General features: G+C 35.8%; 1 protein-coding gene across 3 annotated transcripts; it reads left to right on the top strand.

The window, feature by feature from the left end:
- The first annotated feature begins 2,515 nt into the window (after positions 1 to 2,515).
- LOC140855848 (uncharacterized) lies at positions 2,516 to 17,372 on the top strand. Of its 3 annotated transcripts, none has more exons than XM_073253001.1 (16): positions 2,516 to 3,123; positions 6,385 to 6,506; positions 6,610 to 6,698; positions 6,777 to 6,812; positions 7,179 to 7,272; positions 9,261 to 9,312; positions 9,403 to 9,503; positions 12,156 to 12,220; positions 12,919 to 13,415; positions 13,501 to 13,588; positions 13,671 to 13,820; positions 14,350 to 14,918; positions 15,023 to 15,158; positions 15,230 to 15,298; positions 15,922 to 16,050; positions 16,890 to 17,372. In XM_073253001.1, exons 1-16 carry the CDS (start codon positions 2,906 to 2,908, stop codon positions 17,001 to 17,003), a joined length of 2,529 nt encoding a protein of 842 aa, XP_073109102.1. In that variant the 5' UTR covers positions 2,516 to 2,905; the 3' UTR covers positions 17,004 to 17,372. The 3 variants fall into 3 exon arrangements, with proteins under 3 accessions (XP_073109102.1, XP_073109103.1, XP_073109104.1); XM_073253002.1 differs by having other exon boundaries at positions 2,653 to 3,123; positions 9,270 to 9,312; XM_073253003.1 differs by having other exon boundaries at positions 2,653 to 3,123; positions 13,671 to 13,718.
- The last annotated feature ends 780 nt before the right edge of the window (positions 17,373 to 18,152 follow it).

Raw genomic sequence — 18,152 nt, 5'->3', positions numbered from 1 at the left:
AAAACATTGCATATAGCTGTAGCACTGGAAGAGTTTGAAGTGAGATCTTGGTTTGATGCGGGAGAGGTGAGAGGGAGAAAAAGAAGACGCTCTCGTCTCTTTCTCGGTCCCTGGACTCGGAAAAGAAAGGGGCCCATGGCGGCGCCCTCGGTCTTACCACCATTGGATTTCTTCAGGACCAGTGGGACCCACTTGATGCGTCGCAGCTGTAAATTCGGTAGGGACCACTCCTGGATGCCCAGCGCCGTTCTTTGCAACGAGGGGCCGCGCCTCGCTGACTCAGCTTACGGAACTGGCCGGCGGCTACCAACGTGGTGGCCCACCAATTGCCACAGTACTGCTGACACGTGTAAAGTTTTACAGCCGAAAGGCAACGTCCACATGTAAAGGCTGGAACACCTACGTAAAGGTTTTATACATGAAAAACCGAATACTGAAAAAGTCGTTAAGGATTCCCAGAACTTTTTTGTTTTTTTTAAAGTCGCTCCATCTACCTGGCTCCTTGGCCAAATTATTGTAACAAGTAAAGGGAATAAATTTTTAACTGATACATGTACTAATGTTAAAATATCCATAGAAGGAGAATAAAAAAGGTAAAATAAATTATATTTTTATTCTAATCATATTCGATACATCTCAATGATATTTTATATAAATAAAATAATATATGATAATATAAAATTATAATAATAAAAAAATTATTATAAATTGATATGGACTACCATATGATCTCTAAAATTATGTGATTATCTAAAATTATATAATTTTTAAAATTAAATAATTTTTTAATATCATATATTCATCTAAAATCATACTAATATCTAATTAGAGCAAGATTAGTAAAGAAATTTATTAAGTATATATATATTTTAAAAAAATATCAAATTTTTATTTTTTAAATTTTGTATCATGGCCGTCTAGAAATATTTTTGAGCTTTAACAAAAAATCATTTAGTACATGAGTTGTGTATTTGACGAATATGAGTAAAGAATCATTTCTTATTTCTACTATATACTATTTAATATATGCTATTATACTACAAATTAACCAATCATTTTTTCTTATTCAACACTTTCTCTCATGCACTATTTGATATATATTTTATCATTAATAAAATACATCTCGATCATCAAGCCTTGTCTCATGGAGAAAAACAAAAAGCAATAGAGCAACTAAAATTAAAGGGAATGGCTAAATAAAACACATGAAAATATTTTCCATTTTTTTTAACACCCTTGGCAATTTGCTCTTAAGATTTGTTAATAATATAATATATTTTCATAATTTATCCTTCACATCAAATTTGATTGCAATTTTCTTTCTTAAAACAAAAAGAATAAATTAAGATGAAAACAATAAATACTATACGTAAAAACATTGTTCACATGAAACTAAGTGGGCATCATTGATCGGTATAAATACTACTATTTTTTTATTATCTATAGAAAATAATTATCATAAGAAACTAAATTTAAGATGCACAGATCCCAAATAATCTAGCATATTCATGCATAGGTGTCACAAATGTTATCCAGATATCGCAAAATAATTTTATGATATTTTTGTTTTAAAAGAAATTTTTTTTTTATTATCATATATATATATATATATATATATATATATATATATATATATATATATATATATATGTATATATGTATGTATGTGTGTGCATTTGTTGATGGATGCATACAGAACTTATGCTTAGGATATTAGGTAATTATTAAATAATTATCAATTTAGACGGATCAAGTTGGGGATGTTCGCCAGTTTGTACTCATCTAGCAAATTTTATCAAAAAATATTAATTTTTTTCTGAAAAACATATGCCGAGCTAATTTTTTATTGCCATGATATCTGCATAATTAGGATTTTTTAAATTATATCAAGTGAATATGCAAGTTTAGTTTTAATCCAACAATAATTATGGTTCCCTTTAATAATTCATGAACATTAACAAGAGATTATTCTTATAAAAATAAAAAAATTAGTATATAACAAGATGTGAGAAATTTGGTATTAATAAACGTAGCAGAGGTTAGAGGCATGGTTTCATTAGCTCCGGAGAATTTTCCAAAATCTCTCTCGTGTTAGTCACTATTCCACCCACAAATTATACTTGATCCTTTTTCTAATATAAATAATTAAGAATTATTTTAAACAGGCCATGGAGTCATGCCCACTTGCCCGGTACACGTGTCGCTGGCGTGCCGACTTATCGAGACCCGAGAGGAAACTACATCAAAAAGAATAAAAATTCGCACCAATCCAAATTGTGCCACGTTGGAGAGAGTTAACAAGTAACTGGCGCTCCGCAGCGCTGGGTACCCCAGGTTCCTTAGGCCAGCGTCCAAAAACACGTCAAAAGTCGCCGGGGACACCTCAATTCCACGCCAACTCTCAATGACGCCGTCCCGTTCGCCGTTTAAGTCAAAAAGAAGCCATAAATAAAGAACAAACGAACGAAACCAGGAACCAAAAGGCGAGATCACTGTGTAAAGAAAGGAGAAGAGGAGCCACCGACCGACTTGAGACTTCCCTGCGTCCCTTCTCTCTCTCTCTTTCCGCTTCCCTCCTTTTCCGACTGCCAGCTCGCACCTCCTTTTCCGGCTACTTTTCTAAGACTTGGATTCCACCAGAGCCGCACCTATATATAGAGCACGCCACGTCCCGCACCACCGACAAGAAAACCTCCGAGACGAAGAAAAGAAGAACCCGTCGCACGTCTCGCTCTCGCTCTCGCTTTCTTTTTCGGTTCCCCGAAGTCGAAATCCGTCGAAAGCCGGAAGGGGTGATCGGTTCTTGGGCGGATATTTGTATGTCAGAACGGGAAGAGGGGGGAAGGATTTCTCGAGAAACGGCAATATTTCTCCAGAGGAATCGGCGTTGCGGAGGGAGGAGAAGATGGAGCAGAAGCATATACTCATGTCGGCCCTGGGGCTGGGGATTGGCGTCGGGGTGGGGCTCGGGCTGGCCTCCGGCCAGACCGTCAGCAAATGGGCGGCGCCGGCGAGCTCCTCCGCCGGCGTGACGGTGGAGAACATCGAGAAGGAGCTCATGCGGATGGTCGTGGATGGGAGGGAGGGCAAGGTTACCTTCGACGAGTTCCCTTATTACCTCAGGTAAAATCTTTTTCTTTTCTTTTCATTTCTTTTTATTTCTTTAACTGCTCTTGATTCTTTTTTTCCCCCGAGAGAAAGAACCGTTCTCGATTCGTTTCCACCTCAAGATTCCGTCAGTCTAATGATTATTTAATTGGCGTTAAACTAGTAACTGCGTTACAAGGGCCACGGGAAAGGAAACGTTCTTGATTCCCCGAGGGTTTTCGATTTTAGCTTTTATTTTGAGGAAAAAAAATGGATTCTTAGTATTGATGACTTCTGTTCTTGAATTCTGATCATATTCAGAATATTCTGTTTTGAAAATGCTATCTTTTTTCAGTATTCTGCAAATCTTCTTGTGACTTTTTTTTCTCTAATTTATCTTGAACCGGAAGTTCTGTCCCCGCGTCTCAAAGTTTTCTCCCGTGCTCGAAATTAATATATTTTCTGATTTAGTGAGTACAGTTCATCCCATGTCTTTTTCACAAGAGTCCAGTTAGCAATATTTGGAATATTAAATTATACTCATGCACTCTCGAGCCATATCTGCCTTTTTTTTGCATTTATTTATTTATCATTTATTTTGTCAGAATGAGGCTGGAATTTTGTGCTTATTTATGCCCTTCATAACCCCTTTAGTCTGAGGTGGATCGAGGGTTATGTTGAGATCATGCTGGGGGTCTGATGGTAGTAGTATGGTAGTTGATATTAAATTTAATGATAGATAACACCTGGATCTTAAAGTCATCAATGAATCATAGTAAAGAAGTAGATGGATTTGTTGATAAAGATAGTCCTCACTTGCCTCTGAACAGTATGCCCGTGATCCATGTTCTGTTTGTGGGAAATTGCACATTTTTAATATGATTCCAAGCTCTCTACTCTCTCTTTTTCCAGAAAGTAATTTTTTTCTCATATGGTGCTATTTTTAGTGTGACAGTCCTGCTAATTCAATGCAAGTGGTTTTGAAGGAAAGTTTTTTAAAAATGACACAGTATATCTAACATATTGGATTTATATATAGTCTTCAAAGTGGAATTTTCATAATGTTACTTCTTTATCAACTTTTTTCGTCTCTGTCTTTTGTCTTCGCTGTGCTTTCTTTCTCCCCGCTTTGTAACTTTTATTTAGTATAAAGAGAAATAATTCAGATCAGAATTTCCTTGTTTTGCTATAGTTTTGAAATTTTGATGTGGTCTGAATTAGTTAACTAATTCAGCTATATCTACTTTCAGCTTTTTACCCAAAGAAATGAAGCAAGGTGAACTGCAACTTAGCGGATGATATCATTTATTCATAATAACAAAATGAGTAATGTGGACAGACCGAGAGCTTGCTTCCTAACTAGTAACTTATTTTGAATTCTCAGGACACTTTTTGTATACTTAGCTTTGTTCAAACTTCAAACAACTTAACTGTTACATAAATAACTAGTACCATCAACCCATAAGCTTCTGGCTTAGTAACTTTTCTGTTGCCAATCCACATAAAGTTACTTATGATAGTAATTGGTGGTTTTCTACCAAGTTACTTATCCAAAAAAGGAAAGAAATAGAAAAGAAAGAACAGCTTGCTAAAAAAGCATTCTGTTTTGAGCATCGTGATTCTCTCTTGGTAATGCTAATGATGGTGATTCTCCCTTGATATACTGGCTTGGGAAACCAAGTATTGGTTGCAACATGACCCATTGCCTGACATATGAGCTCATATTAGACACTCGATGTCATTATACAACCCCTTTTGCCTTCACGTTAATGCTTGTATGTGACAGGGAGTCACTCGCCAGGTCCTATGGTTAGTCTCATTTCTCATGTATCTATATTACAGCTTGCAGTTGAACTTTGTTATATGGAAGGATAAATGACTGAGGCATCAATTATTCAATCATATGCACGATCCATATATTTTAATTGAAATCAGTGATTGCTTAAGAATCATGCCCATAAAAGTAATTGATATAACTGTACTGAGAGTTGAGGGAACAGATATAAGATGACTTGGATAGAAGTTGAAGCTTCATTTGATTGGGAATCATGATAGGGACAGAATGAATTTGGATTTGAAATATTGACTTGAAAGACGAGATGTGGCTAAGGTTTAGCAATTAACCCTTAAAGATGAGTTGAAGCTTGCTAATATGGTTACACTCATTTTCATTTTTTTCCCCTCAATTATCAATAGTCAACTTTTGATTTTTTTTAAAAATTGAATAGAATATTCTATATTACCTCTAACATAGAATAATTTCCAGTTGTTTTTTGATTCTCTCTACACTTGCTCGCCTTTTTTTTTTTTTTAAAAAAAAGAATCCAATACAGGACACCTGAAGTAGGATTGAAACTAGATCGGATATAGATTGTATACCAGCATATCCATATCCACATTTGTTTTTTCTGAGAAATACAAATATGGATATTAGTTGGATGTAAAACTTTATATCCATATTTATTTCATACGGATACGGATACAATAGGATATTGGAAGTATGGATATAAATACGAATGCAAGTTGGATAATTAAATTTTATGACTACAAAATCAAAGATATTACCAAATGGATCATAAATCAAGTTAATAACGCATTAATACAGTTGCATATTTTCTGTAAAAGCTAATGAGTGCTATACAAAATTACATAGGATTATAAATATAATCAGATATTCAGATATGGATCGAATAGTTGTTTATTCATATCCATATCCATTTTTTTTTATGGATATGGATATGAATATGGATATTAATCGGATGCTCAAATTTTTATTCATATCTAGATAGATTCGGATACGAAAATGGATTTGGATGGATATTATCTATACCACTTTCACCCGTAACCCGAAGCATTCCTTTTTTTTTTTTTAATTTTTACCATCAATATGCAAATTGAAACTTGTAATATTCACAAGTATATTTTAAGTGCTGTGGCTATATCTTATTCTTTTTTGCCTTCTGATCCGACTTACAACAAATTCAAATCCAATTATAGAGCCTAGAAGAACATGAATCTACTAGCATTAAGTGATGTGCTCATGTGATAGAGTTTCACCAGTGCCTTTTCTTTAAAAATAAATTCAAAACCTAAGAATTACTTGATTTTTTGTGTCCTTTGATATATATTTCTAATCTCACTTCATTTGCATTCCGAGCCTTAACTTCTGAGTTCTCTGAGGTAACTGTTGATTACATTTTCAATCTGCAGAGAGATTTTAATAATACAATTTTTGTATTTTGTAATGTTTCTGCTCTGTTTATTCTGATGGCTTAGCCTTCTTGATGTTGATGACAGTGAACAGACCCGAGCTTTGCTGACAAGTGCAGCCTATGTTCACCTCAAGCAAGCAGACTTGTCCAAGTTTACTCGAAACCTTTCTCCTGCAAGTCAAGCCATTTTGCTCTCAGGCCCTGCAGGTAGTTCATGTGCAACAAAGTCATTATTTGGTTAGCCTTGAAGTACTTAAAGTGCATATTCCTATTTATGTGCTTTGCTAATTCTAGAGATCTTTGTTTTAAGAGCTTTACCAACAAATGCTTGCCAAGGCACTAGCCCATTACTTTGAGGCCAAATTGTTGTTGCTAGATGTGACTGACTTCTCACTCAAGGTCAGTAGATACAACCACAGTTCTCTTTGTTTGTATGCATTTATGATTTTAAAACTATCATTGGGCATTTGGTTACAGATTCAGAGCAAATATGGCAGTTCCAACAAAGATTCTGTAAGAATTCTGAACTTACACAAACAACTTCTAGTCAAGTAGATCTATTTTATGATATGGGAAAGAAATCTAGGAACTTAAACATTTTTATCACTCTACAATCATTTGTTTTTCTTCCCCCATCCCCCTCTCCTCTTTAGAAGACAAAAGACATGAAGACATGTACTGATATTGTTCTTATTTGTTTTCTTCTTGTACCTAGTGCATATATATTTCCCTAGCCATTACTACAGTTCTAAGATTGTAATGACTTATTTACTCTGCTATAGGATCATTCATTTTACATGTTCTAGAATCAAGCTTTTTTGGAGAGCTTATTAATCTCATTATGATATATCCTCACTTAGTGCATTCATTTTTCTGCAGTTTTTTAGAAGATCTGTATCTGAGGCAACTTTGGAGAGAATGTCTAGTTTACTTGGATCTTTTTCGATCCTTGCACAGAGGGAGGAACCTAGAGGTATTAATGTAGGAAATAGGAATACATATTACATGCACCTAGGACCCTATGTACATGAGTTTGTGTTGTTTTCATATGGCTGAGGGAATGCTTTTTTAATTCTCTTCTTTCTCTTTCATGATATGATATGTCTTCTTTAGGCTGATGTTTTTCTTGTCATTCTATTTGCTTGAATTAATGCATGATTAGCTTGATCACATCATAAATATATGATTCAAGAGAACCTTTAGTAGTAGCCGTATCTGTCTAGACTAAAACTTTGACCAAAGAATTCAAGGAGGAAAACATTAGTCCCCACCCTTTCCCCCTACAACTACTGATCTGACTGTAGAGTTTATGAGGTCATATGGCTTTATTTATATTTTATTCAATAAATATTGGAGATAATAGTTTATAGTATTTCTGCTGGTGAGTAGACTGCAGATCGATAGATATGACCAGTGGGCTCTGTAGAAATCTAGTGAAGGTTTTTCCCAACAAAAATGAGAGAAATAATGAAGAATTTACTTTTAGTTTGCAAAGTGTCTTTGCAGGGGCTGTGACTCCATTGGTAATAGTTGCTCATGAAGCATGTCAAGTGCATAAACTCAGATTTATCCGAAAAATATCTGTAAATACATTAATAGGGCATCTCAGAGTTCTTAGATGACTAGTTAACAAGGGAATGATATTTGTGATAAGTGGAAGAATTAGATTAATTGTTTTTCTTGTCATTTTGATTCTTTATCTCTATCAGTAGTTTATATTTTATTTCTTTTAAGATCCTTAGGGTAGATAATTAGGTGGGTGTGAATCAGCAATCTGGTGGTTTGCACTTTCAATGTGCTGCTTAGACTGATAATGTTGTAAAGGATTTGATGATGGATCGGGTGAATCGGCGGCTTGCTTAATAGAAAGTTAATGGATCCATGAAGGTGTGTTTTGATAAGAATATAAGTGAAATTGCAGAATTTATTTACTGGTTAAGAGAAAGATGAAAGGAAAGAGAGAATGTGAATTGTAGCATGTTACACTGAATAATGAAATCTTGTGTCATACCTTACAGACTTAAGCCAGATAAATTGATGAAAATAACTACTCTCCTATCCCATATCACAAAACTCCATATGCAAGTGCATTAATGTCTATTATGTTTTATTCACTAATTGATCCTTCCCCTTTATGGATAAATCTTTATTGCCAACTCTTTCTTCAAGGACATAACAATGATTTTTAATGTGTTTGGCCATCTCATGCTGAACCAGTTTATGGGATACACCAACAGCAGCCTCACTACAACATTCTTGGACCCCATCCTTGTTACCTAGCTTGCAAAGCAAAATCTGTAGCTACAGTAACTAGCATGCACTATCAGAAAGTTGTCTAGAAAGAGAAACAAATGTTACTATACAAATAAATGTGTGGGTAGGATAAACAGTTCTATATCAAGTTTTCCCATAAAACATTTTTTATTGGACCCTTTTTCCCGTTTGCATTTTATTATTCAATTATATTATTATTGTTGTTGTTGTTGTTGTTGTTGTTGTTTTTGTTTTTGTTATCATTATTTTGGTCTAATGTGAGGATTAAGATCTTTTATGACTTCTGCTCATTTTATCTAAGAAATGAAAATCTGAAGTATCTAAGATTAAGATATTTGATGGATTTATCTGTATTTTTACATCTCTACTATCTTTCATCTATAAGTTTTTACTTTTTACAAATGTCTTCCTAATCTATTTCTAATCTCTGAGATTTAAGCATTTTTCTAAAGCACAAAGGGTATTCAGGTTTTTTGTTTTTCTGTCACTTATCATGCTAGTTGTCAGTTGAAATAATTATCTTTGCTTCGGTTGTCATCATCTTAGTTTCTTTATATTGTGAAGGATTTATTGTAATTGTCTTCACCATATTGTATTCAGTTCTCATTTTTTATCTTGTCAAATTATGACTTTGCCCTTCATGTTTTGCCTTCTTTTTATTAACTCTAACTTCTAAATTTCTAATAGTTATTGCAGGATCATTACATAGGCAAAACAGCTGTGTAGAGTTAAGACCAAGGTATAAAGTTTAATGGTAGCTAAGTTATTAGTAACATCCCACATGGGTAACTTACCTGTTTTTATTTGTATATGCCTTTTGCATTTTCAGGGGATCAGATAGCAATAGCTACATGACTAAGCTCCATAAAAATGCATCAGTTTCAGCTGATATGCATGGCCTTACATCACAGTGTGCTCCTATAAATCCAGGTTATTGCACTTTGTATTTGAAGGATGATGACAATAGAATATCTTTCTGGCTGTTAGGATGAAAGCAAAGCTGATTTACATACTTGAGACAGTTATGATTTTTGGTTTTCTAATCCTGTTAAAAAACTTTCAAGTTGTCAACATTGCTTTCAAATATTTTTGGATGCACTAAGGTGAAGTTTGGAACTATTTTTGCATTACTAGTTGCTTAATGATCAAGGTTAATTGGTGCTAGCAACTTACCAGCATAGGATGATTACATATGTCTACATATAAAGACAGACATGATTAAGTATTTTTATTTCTCATTGTTTAGTCATCAATTTACTTCATTATATGCTTGATTTTTCTTTGGTAACTATAGATTTGAAGATTTAAATGTCTCTTGCAAAAGAACAAAGCTTTCCTTTATAAACAAACAATGCCCACCAAGCTGTGGTCTTTGAAACCCTATATTCTTCACTCTCTGTAAAGCATCTGCAATGAAATAGAAGAAAAGATCAATAACTTGGCCTATTTAACAGTTAAGAATGTCCATATTGTTTGGAGAAGCGACAATTTCAATCCAAAGCAGACCTGTCAATTTGAAACTTTGGACAAGCCTTCTCAACTCGGCTGCTTAAGATTTCCTCAGACCTTTGATTGATAAAGTCTTCTTCACAAACAAATTTCTTCATGATTTTGTGAAATTTTGATTTAAGATACTAAAATTTCTGTATGGTATCCTAAGAGTTGGATTGACCTGCATGTGACTTCTTTAGTTTACAAGGAAAATGTGAGAAAATGGATTGTTACTCCTCTGCTTGGAATATCATAGTTTCTTGTGTCACCTGGGCTTGCATGATGCCTTCCTCCTTTCTTTGGACCTCAAACTTCTATTATAAAGCCATATTGTAACTTACTTGTGATGGTAATTTGACTTTTTTCAGTGCACCTCCCTAATTTTCATTAGCATCAACAGTCTTTCAGCCTTAGACATGCAAGGATGTGCTTTCCACCTTGCCTTCATGAATGACAGCTTAAACACACCACCAATATCATCACAGAGTAGTATGCCAACTTGAAAGAAACATGACACTGCTTTATGATGGGGACATTTGTGTCTTTGTCGCATGCAATAAAGTAGGAATATGAAGTGTTGCTTGAGCTAACTTACCCACCACTACTAATTATGGACGGTATTCTTCACTAACTGTAGGCATAGGTCAGCTTATTTCACTCATTCATGTTGCTGGTAACTCTTGCAAGTAATTTAAGGAAATTATCATGCCGCCTGGCAATAGACTTACGAATTCCCTTATAAATCATTGCTTCACTTGGGCTACTGCAAACCCATCTCAACCTTCTAATATGAAATTGATGTGGGGTAGGACAGAGAATGATATCTTTTTGTTTTAATGGATAATTAGAAATGATAATAAGAATCAATGTCCTGTAAGGGATGCTGAAATTCATAATTTGATTTGCTTTTATGTTTTAGTTGATGCATGGGGATGGTTTGCTAATAGACATTTTAGTGTAAGATATGTTGGAGTGCTGCTGGGGATTGTGGATTCACAGTTTGAATGAACTTTGATGAGGATCATTGCTAGATCAACTGGCCTTAGTTTAAAATTGAATTATGGAGGTGGACAAAGGGCAAGATAAATAAGAATATGTAATGCTGATGTTAAGGAGCTGGGAGTTACACTTTAGGTGATGATTTAGATGGTCTAATATTAGGGAAAGAGGGGATGTTGAAGTATCAAACTTAATGAGAAGAGGATAACTTTGCCAGATAACCACCAACAAGCACATGGGGGAATTCTTATCTAGAATTTGAAAAAAAAAAAAAAAAAACATTTTCATGAATGAAGTCATCACCATGGAAGAAAGAAGCAAAAAATTTCAAGTTTTATTTCAAATTAAGTCAATGGTACATTGGGGAGACAACTGTTTTATAGATCTGTACTAGGTTCCTTGTGGGACATAGGAAAGAAAGAAAAAAAAATCTATCAAGGAGACAAGTAATAGGAACTATTAAAACACATAGGGGAGTTGACTAGTTAGCCCCTTGAATGACTAATTAACACAAAAAATAGAAGCTTGAGCAGCTGTATCCAAAAGAAATTCACTAAGCAATCTTAGTGAATTGGTCTTATAATTGTTTTTGCTTAAGTCCCAACAGATCGAAAGTAATATTAGGCATGTGGTGCTACTCAAACAATATAGGATAACCCAATCTAGTTCAATCGGATGACTCTAGGGACTAGGTAAGATATTGCTCTCCAAGCCTTTGACTTAATTAAGTGGTGGCAATTATTGTTGGGAAGATGCAAGATATGATAACCTCTGAAAGGAAGCATTTTTATGAGGGTTAATCTCCTTCTCATATTCATCATCTTCTGTTTTGGTATCCCAGCTTACACTTTTGATTTAACGAGGAGATGGAGATATATTATATTGTTCTCATCAAATTATTCAGCAAGTATTATTTGAAATGAACATCAATTAATGCAATGGAGATGGCTTTCATCACTGTAACTGACAAACTACCTGCATAATCTTTTGTCTTAACTGTTTTATTGGCCATGTGTTTGGAATATGATATTTAGAATTCCTTAGGAAATTGTATCTTTCAACCAGTTTCTCATGGCTTATCTAATTTCTCAGTTCCTCTCAAACGCTCCAGCAGCTGGTCTTTTGACGAAAAGATTCTTCTACAATCACTTTACAAGGTACTTCTTTTACTCTATCTTGTTATTTTCTGTGGTATTATCTTTTCTTATCCTAGATATAATTTGTGCCATGATTATTTTATCAGCGTTCCAAATTGCTTAGTTCAGGGAATACCGAACTGCTCAGTTTGGGTGTGCTGAACTGTATAGGGAGCGGATCTGTATGGTTGCACCCCTCGATTAGAGAAATTAGGCATGGGAGGGGGGAAGCGATAAAGGAGAGAGAGGAAAAGAGAGAGGGAAGGAGGGAGGTAGAGAGGGGGGGAGGGAGGGATGAGAGAGAGAGAGAGGTCAATAGAGATGGTCGAAGGGCTGGAAGCCCTCATCGAAAATAGTGAAGTTAGCATTCATTGCCAACTTCAATCTTAGCCGGCAAAATCGGAAAAAGGTGCCTCTGTTTTGAAATGAAACAGGGATCCCTATTTGCAATGAGGGCTTCCAGCCCTCCCACCATTTGTCTTGGCCTCTCTTTCTCTCTCTCCCCCCATCCCTCTCCAGCTCACACTTTGTCAGTATGCCCCTGGAATGGCACAACATGGTACCGTACCATACCATACCATCGGGCAACCATTATGGGTCTTGGTACTAACACAGCCAACCTTGATTTTGATTGCTTTATATATTGAAACTTCTGCATTTTGTCAAATTTGACATTACCTAGTTATTAGGAGGGTTCTGATCTTGAGATCACTATGCAGGTTCTGGTTTCAGTTTCAAAAAGTAATCCTGTTGTCCTATATATAAGGGATGTTGAGAACCTTCTGTACAGATCGCAAAGGATATATTCTTTATTTCAGAAAATGTTGAAGAAGCTACCAGGACCAGTGTTGATACTTGGTTCAAGATTGTTGGAATCTGATGGTGACTACAGAGATATGGATGGAAGGGTCGGTAATCTGTTCCCTTACAATATAGAGATTAAGCCTCCAGAAGATGAGACTCATTTGGTTAGCTGGAAATCCCAGCTAGAGGAAGACATGAGAATGATACAAATTCAGGATAATAGAAACCATATCACAGGTGTACTTGCAGAGAATGATCTTGAGTGTGATGATTTGGGCTCAATCTGCCTAGTGGATACAGTGGTTTTGAGTAATTACATAGAGGAAATTGTTGTGTCAGCTGTTTCCTACCATTTGATGAATAACAAGGAACCTGAATATAGAAATGGAAAGCTCATCATTTCTTCAAAAAGGTTGGTATATAGTGAATATGTGGTTAGTTTTCTGTTGGCCTCCCTCCTCCATCTTTTTTGTCTTACCGTGTGTTTCTTTAAACAGTTTGTCCCATGGATTGAGTATATTCCAAGAAAGTAGGCGTTCTGGTGAGGATACTCTGAAGCTGGAAGCAAATGTTGAATCAGGAAAGGTACACCTTATCTTTACAACGGACTTGTAAGGTGTGAATAATATAGTGCTGTGCTTAGCTGATAGATGATATTATTATGTAGGAAACTGTAGATGAAGATGGTGCGGCTGCAGCTGTGGCAAAACCTGAAGTAAGTGCTGAAGCCTCACCTCCTGAAAAGAAAAGTGAAGCAGAGAAACCAGCATCAGCAGTAAAAGATGCTGACGGTTCATCTCTGCCACCAAAAACACCTGTAAATTTTATTCTTTCTTGCCTTTCTTTGATCCGGTTTTCATAGTCCGGTGCATACAATATTAAATGTTTTTCTGTTATGCATGTAATAAATAATCGATAAAAAAGTTATGTATTTGCTCCTTACTAATTACTTTAGTTACATAAATTTTTGGACTGTCTTGTATATTAATGACTAGAGGGTCCGTCCACTATCTGTCTATTCTTTTATACTTGAGAAAGAATCTAGATAAAGAATCTATATTAAGAAGTCAGAAGGAAAGATTTAATGTTAGGAATGTATTCCATCTTGAATACGCTCTCAGCCAAAAACAACTTTTGAATACAATTCTTCATCCATTTTTTTATGCATAAATTTATTTGTGGAGTGATTTTTTTTTTTGTGCATAAATTATGAGTCTATGAGAGTGAACATTTAGAACTGTTCTATTTTTGACCGAGGTCCTCTATGATTTCCCCTTCCTTGTTTTAGCAAATGATTGCTGGATGTCTTCCTGACAAACTTATTTAACTATTTTTTTATCTGCCAGGAAGTTGCTCCAGACAATGAATTTGAAAAGCGAATCAGACAAGAGGTCATCCCAGCAAGTGAAATTGGGGTGACATTTAATGACATAGGTGCCCTTGATGAAGTCAAAGAGTCTCTTCAGGAACTAGTCATGCTTCCCCTCCGACGTCCTGACCTCTTTACTGGAGGCCTCCTAAAGCCTTGCAGAGGAATCCTACTGTTTGGGCCACCCGGAACTGGGAAGACAATGCTAGCCAAGGCCATAGCGAATGAAGCTGGAGCAAGTTTCATCAATGTTTCTATGTCCACTGTCACATCAAAATGGTTTGGGGAAGATGAAAAGAATGTCAGAGCTTTGTTTACACTTGCAGCTAAGGTTGCCCCTACTATCATTTTTGTGGATGAGGTTGATAGCATGCTTGGGCAGCGAACTAGGGTAGGAGAACATGAGGCAATGCGGAAGATCAAGAATGAGTTCATGATGCACTGGGATGGGCTCTTAACTAAGTCTGGGGAGAGAATCCTTGTTCTTGCAGCGACAAACAGACCATTTGACCTTGATGAAGCAATTATTAGGAGGTTTGAGCGCAGGTTTGTTTGGTTGTATATTTGCATCATGTCTTGCAGTAAAGTAGATATAGTCACATATGAAGAACATCCCATTTTTCCAGTTCTAATTTTCTGTATTTGAACAGAATCATGGTTGGTTTACCATCAGTGGAGAGCAGGGAGTTAATCTTAAGGAAACTTTTGTCGAAAGAAAAGGTTGAAGAACTTGACTACAGGGAGATTGCAACTACGACAGAAGGATACAGTGGTAGCGATCTTAAGGTCTGTATGTTTCTTATGGCATTTGGTGTCACTTAGTGATTGATGATTAACTTGTGGCAATTGTTGAGCAGAACCTATGTGTGACCGCAGCATATCGCCCTGTTCGAGAGCTAATTCAGAGAGAGAGGCTCAAGGAACTGGTACGATTTTTAATAGCTTCTGTATTAATATTTTCTCAAATCCAGCGGCTCAATTTGAAAATTTTCTGACTAAGAAAATTTTCCAGGTAATTCTATTTAAATTAGAAAATCTTTTAGTTTTTTTCTCCCTTGTTCTTTGTAAAATCTGATGCTTGCTAGTTTGAAGATATCCAAATAGGCACATTACCTAGGTCTAGTTGCCCACTTTTTCCGAAATGCCAATGAGGATGAAATTTCTTTCCACTTTAAATTTAATCCCGTTTTCAATAATATTAGACACCCAGGCTAATCCAACATATGCTTGTTCTTTTTTTTTCCTTTTCTCAAGAACCAGGAAGAAAAAAAATATCACTTCTAAGCATAGTTCTGTGACTTCTGTCAAACATTGTCATTTATTGAAGAATTTATGAAACTTTGTTCTGAATTCTGAAGTTTACACTTGACATGTCAAGTGGTTTTTTTCCTTCTTAAAAGCCAAGTTCTATCAAAAATGGTAAACTTTATAATGAAGTCCCATAAGCCTCTCTCTCTCTCTCTGTGTGTGTGTCTCTGAGTTCCTGTTTATAGCATGTTACACCCAGCTAAATTGTGGCAAAATCTTAGATTGTGTTTATTTTTCTCAGGAGAAGAAGCAGAAAGCCGAGGAAGGAGACAGTTCAGCAGAGAGTTCAGAAAATAGGGAAGAGGACGGGGAACAAACAGTAACCCTCAGACCGTTGAACATGGAAGACTTAAGGCAGGCAAAGAATCAGGTGAGTTTATTTTTCTCTGGTACTCTCTGAAGTCTTCATGTGCAGAAGTTGTTGTGTCCAGATATACAATGAATATGTGCATAGACATATACACATACATGCATACATATGTATGCATGTATGCTTGTTTGTATGTCTCATTGTGCACGTTCATGTGTGTGCTGCGTATGTGTGTGTGCTGCGTATGTGTCTGTGCATGTGCCCACATTCTCACGCTCTCATTGGTTGTGTGCTTCGACAACCTTATGGACAAGCTTTTGCTGAGTTGTCTTGAACTGGTCTTCCATAGGCAGGACTGGTGTCTTTCTATGCTGATGCTCCGATAAAACCTGCATCCTGATGAGGCATGTCAACTAAATGAATCTGGATATACTATAAAGCATCAATGGACTACTTAGTTAAATCTGGGTTACATATGTAATCGATTTCTGCCATGCAACCCTTGAGCTTGTTTATTATTGGTTTCTTTTTCATTGTTCTTCTTTTTCTTTTTCTTTTTTTTTGTGTAATAATTATTGATCCTAAATTTATGGAATAACATTTGATGATAATTGTTGTGTTTTGAGGTTAAACATTAGAACTTTGCATTCTCATCCTTTCCTGACAGATTAAAGAGCTGTCCATGAGCATCTTATTGTACAAGTCTGGTCCATCTATGACTGTACACCTGTTCGTTTCTATCAACTCTGCTACTGTGCACTTTCTCCTTTTTTTTTTTCCTGCTTGTCCGATTTATTTCTATATATTCAGATAAGATGGTGCTTAATTCAGAAGGGAATTACATATGATCTTGATGACCTGTAAAGATACTTATGTATTTGCTAAATTTTCTAATGCAGGTTGCTGCCAGTTTTGCTTGTGATGGTTCTGTGATGAGTGAACTGAAACAATGGAATGATTTATATGGGGAAGGAGGCTCAAGAAAGAAGCAACAGTTGTCTTACTTCCTATAAAGCATACATGTATATACAAACCAGTGAAAAATGAGATTTCACCCCTGGTGACCACTCAAATGCTCTTGCGGAGCAATTGATAATAATTGAAGGGAGCATGAAATTGCTGGCTAGTTTCCAGTATTTGTGTGCATTTTAGTAGTGGTGGGGCTACAGATAGAAAAGGTAGTACAGGTTGCATGGATCTGTCAGAGGTAATTGTAGTCATGTAGAATGTATTATTTTTTCATATGATACGTTTTTCTAGCATGTATGTATTCAGTGGTTATATGTTGTATTGTTTTGTTGCTTTAATTTAGACAATGCAATTCAGAATGATTATTAGGAACTCTATGAATATCATTTCTTGAAATTCTAGTGGTTAGATCATCGCAAGTTTCTGTTTGTCTCTCATGTTTGTTGAATATTAAGGGATGTGTTCTGCTGAACCGTAATGTCATGTTTGAGAAGTTAGGTGATGATAGTTTTTAAAGTTCAAACCATGTTATCAAAATCTTATATGCACGTGCCACTTATTTTCAGTTCAATGAGGTAAAGCATTTATGTATTCCAAGAAACTATTCATATCATTAGTTGCATCAGTTGGTTTGGTATACTTTGCAAAAGAAAAGTTGAGATCGTAGCGGACTGGCATGAGAAATAGAAATAGTAATTAGAAGATAATGGCAGGCGGTTAACAGAAACTGCTGCTGTTCTTGCGCGAAAGCACCTGGCCTACCCAACAAGCACTGAGCATTTAGTGGATCATTGTGGTCCCATCAATTATAGTTATTTAACAATTAATGTAATATATAATTATTGTTTGGATTGATGTACTTCTGTTGGCTATGGTGGAAAAGTTAGGTGCATGGTCTCTTCCACATCAGGCTGAGCACCTTGGGTGCGCCCGGGAAAAATCATGAGTAGTTGTGATCTGAGATTCAACTTTCCATTATTTATGCAACTTAATAAGCACTCACCAACATTTGGCTAGTGTATGCTTATAGTCAGCCTCTCTTTATCGAAGATGACAACCAAAAGGGGTGGACTAGGGTTTTTTTTTTTTTTTTTTTTTTTTCTGTTTTTGGTCAAAGACGGGTGGACTAGTTAGATATGGGGTCTTGTAGGCATTTGGGGAGAGAGGAGGGCCATAATGCCCTCTGCCTAGCT

The sequence above is a fragment of the Elaeis guineensis genome, chromosome 2 (genome assembly GCF_000442705.2).
Source record: "Elaeis guineensis isolate ETL-2024a chromosome 2, EG11, whole genome shotgun sequence".
Lineage (NCBI taxonomy): Eukaryota > Viridiplantae > Streptophyta > Magnoliopsida > Arecales > Arecaceae > Elaeis > Elaeis guineensis.
This window is presented reverse-complemented; position numbering and strand designations above follow the sequence as displayed.

Bases quoted from the DNA above. Each gene is read 5' to 3' on its own strand.
- LOC140855848 (XM_073253001.1), top strand. From the start codon at position 2,906: ATGGAGCAGAAGCATATACTCATGTCGGCCCTGGGGCTGGGGATTGGC. The intron at 6,699-6,776 runs GTCAGTAGATAC...ATTTGGTTACAG, and splicing joins TGACTGACTTCTCACTCAAG to ATTCAGAGCAAATATGGCAG. The intron at 6,813-7,178 runs GTAAGAATTCTG...ATTTTTCTGCAG, and splicing joins GCAGTTCCAACAAAGATTCT to TTTTTTAGAAGATCTGTATC.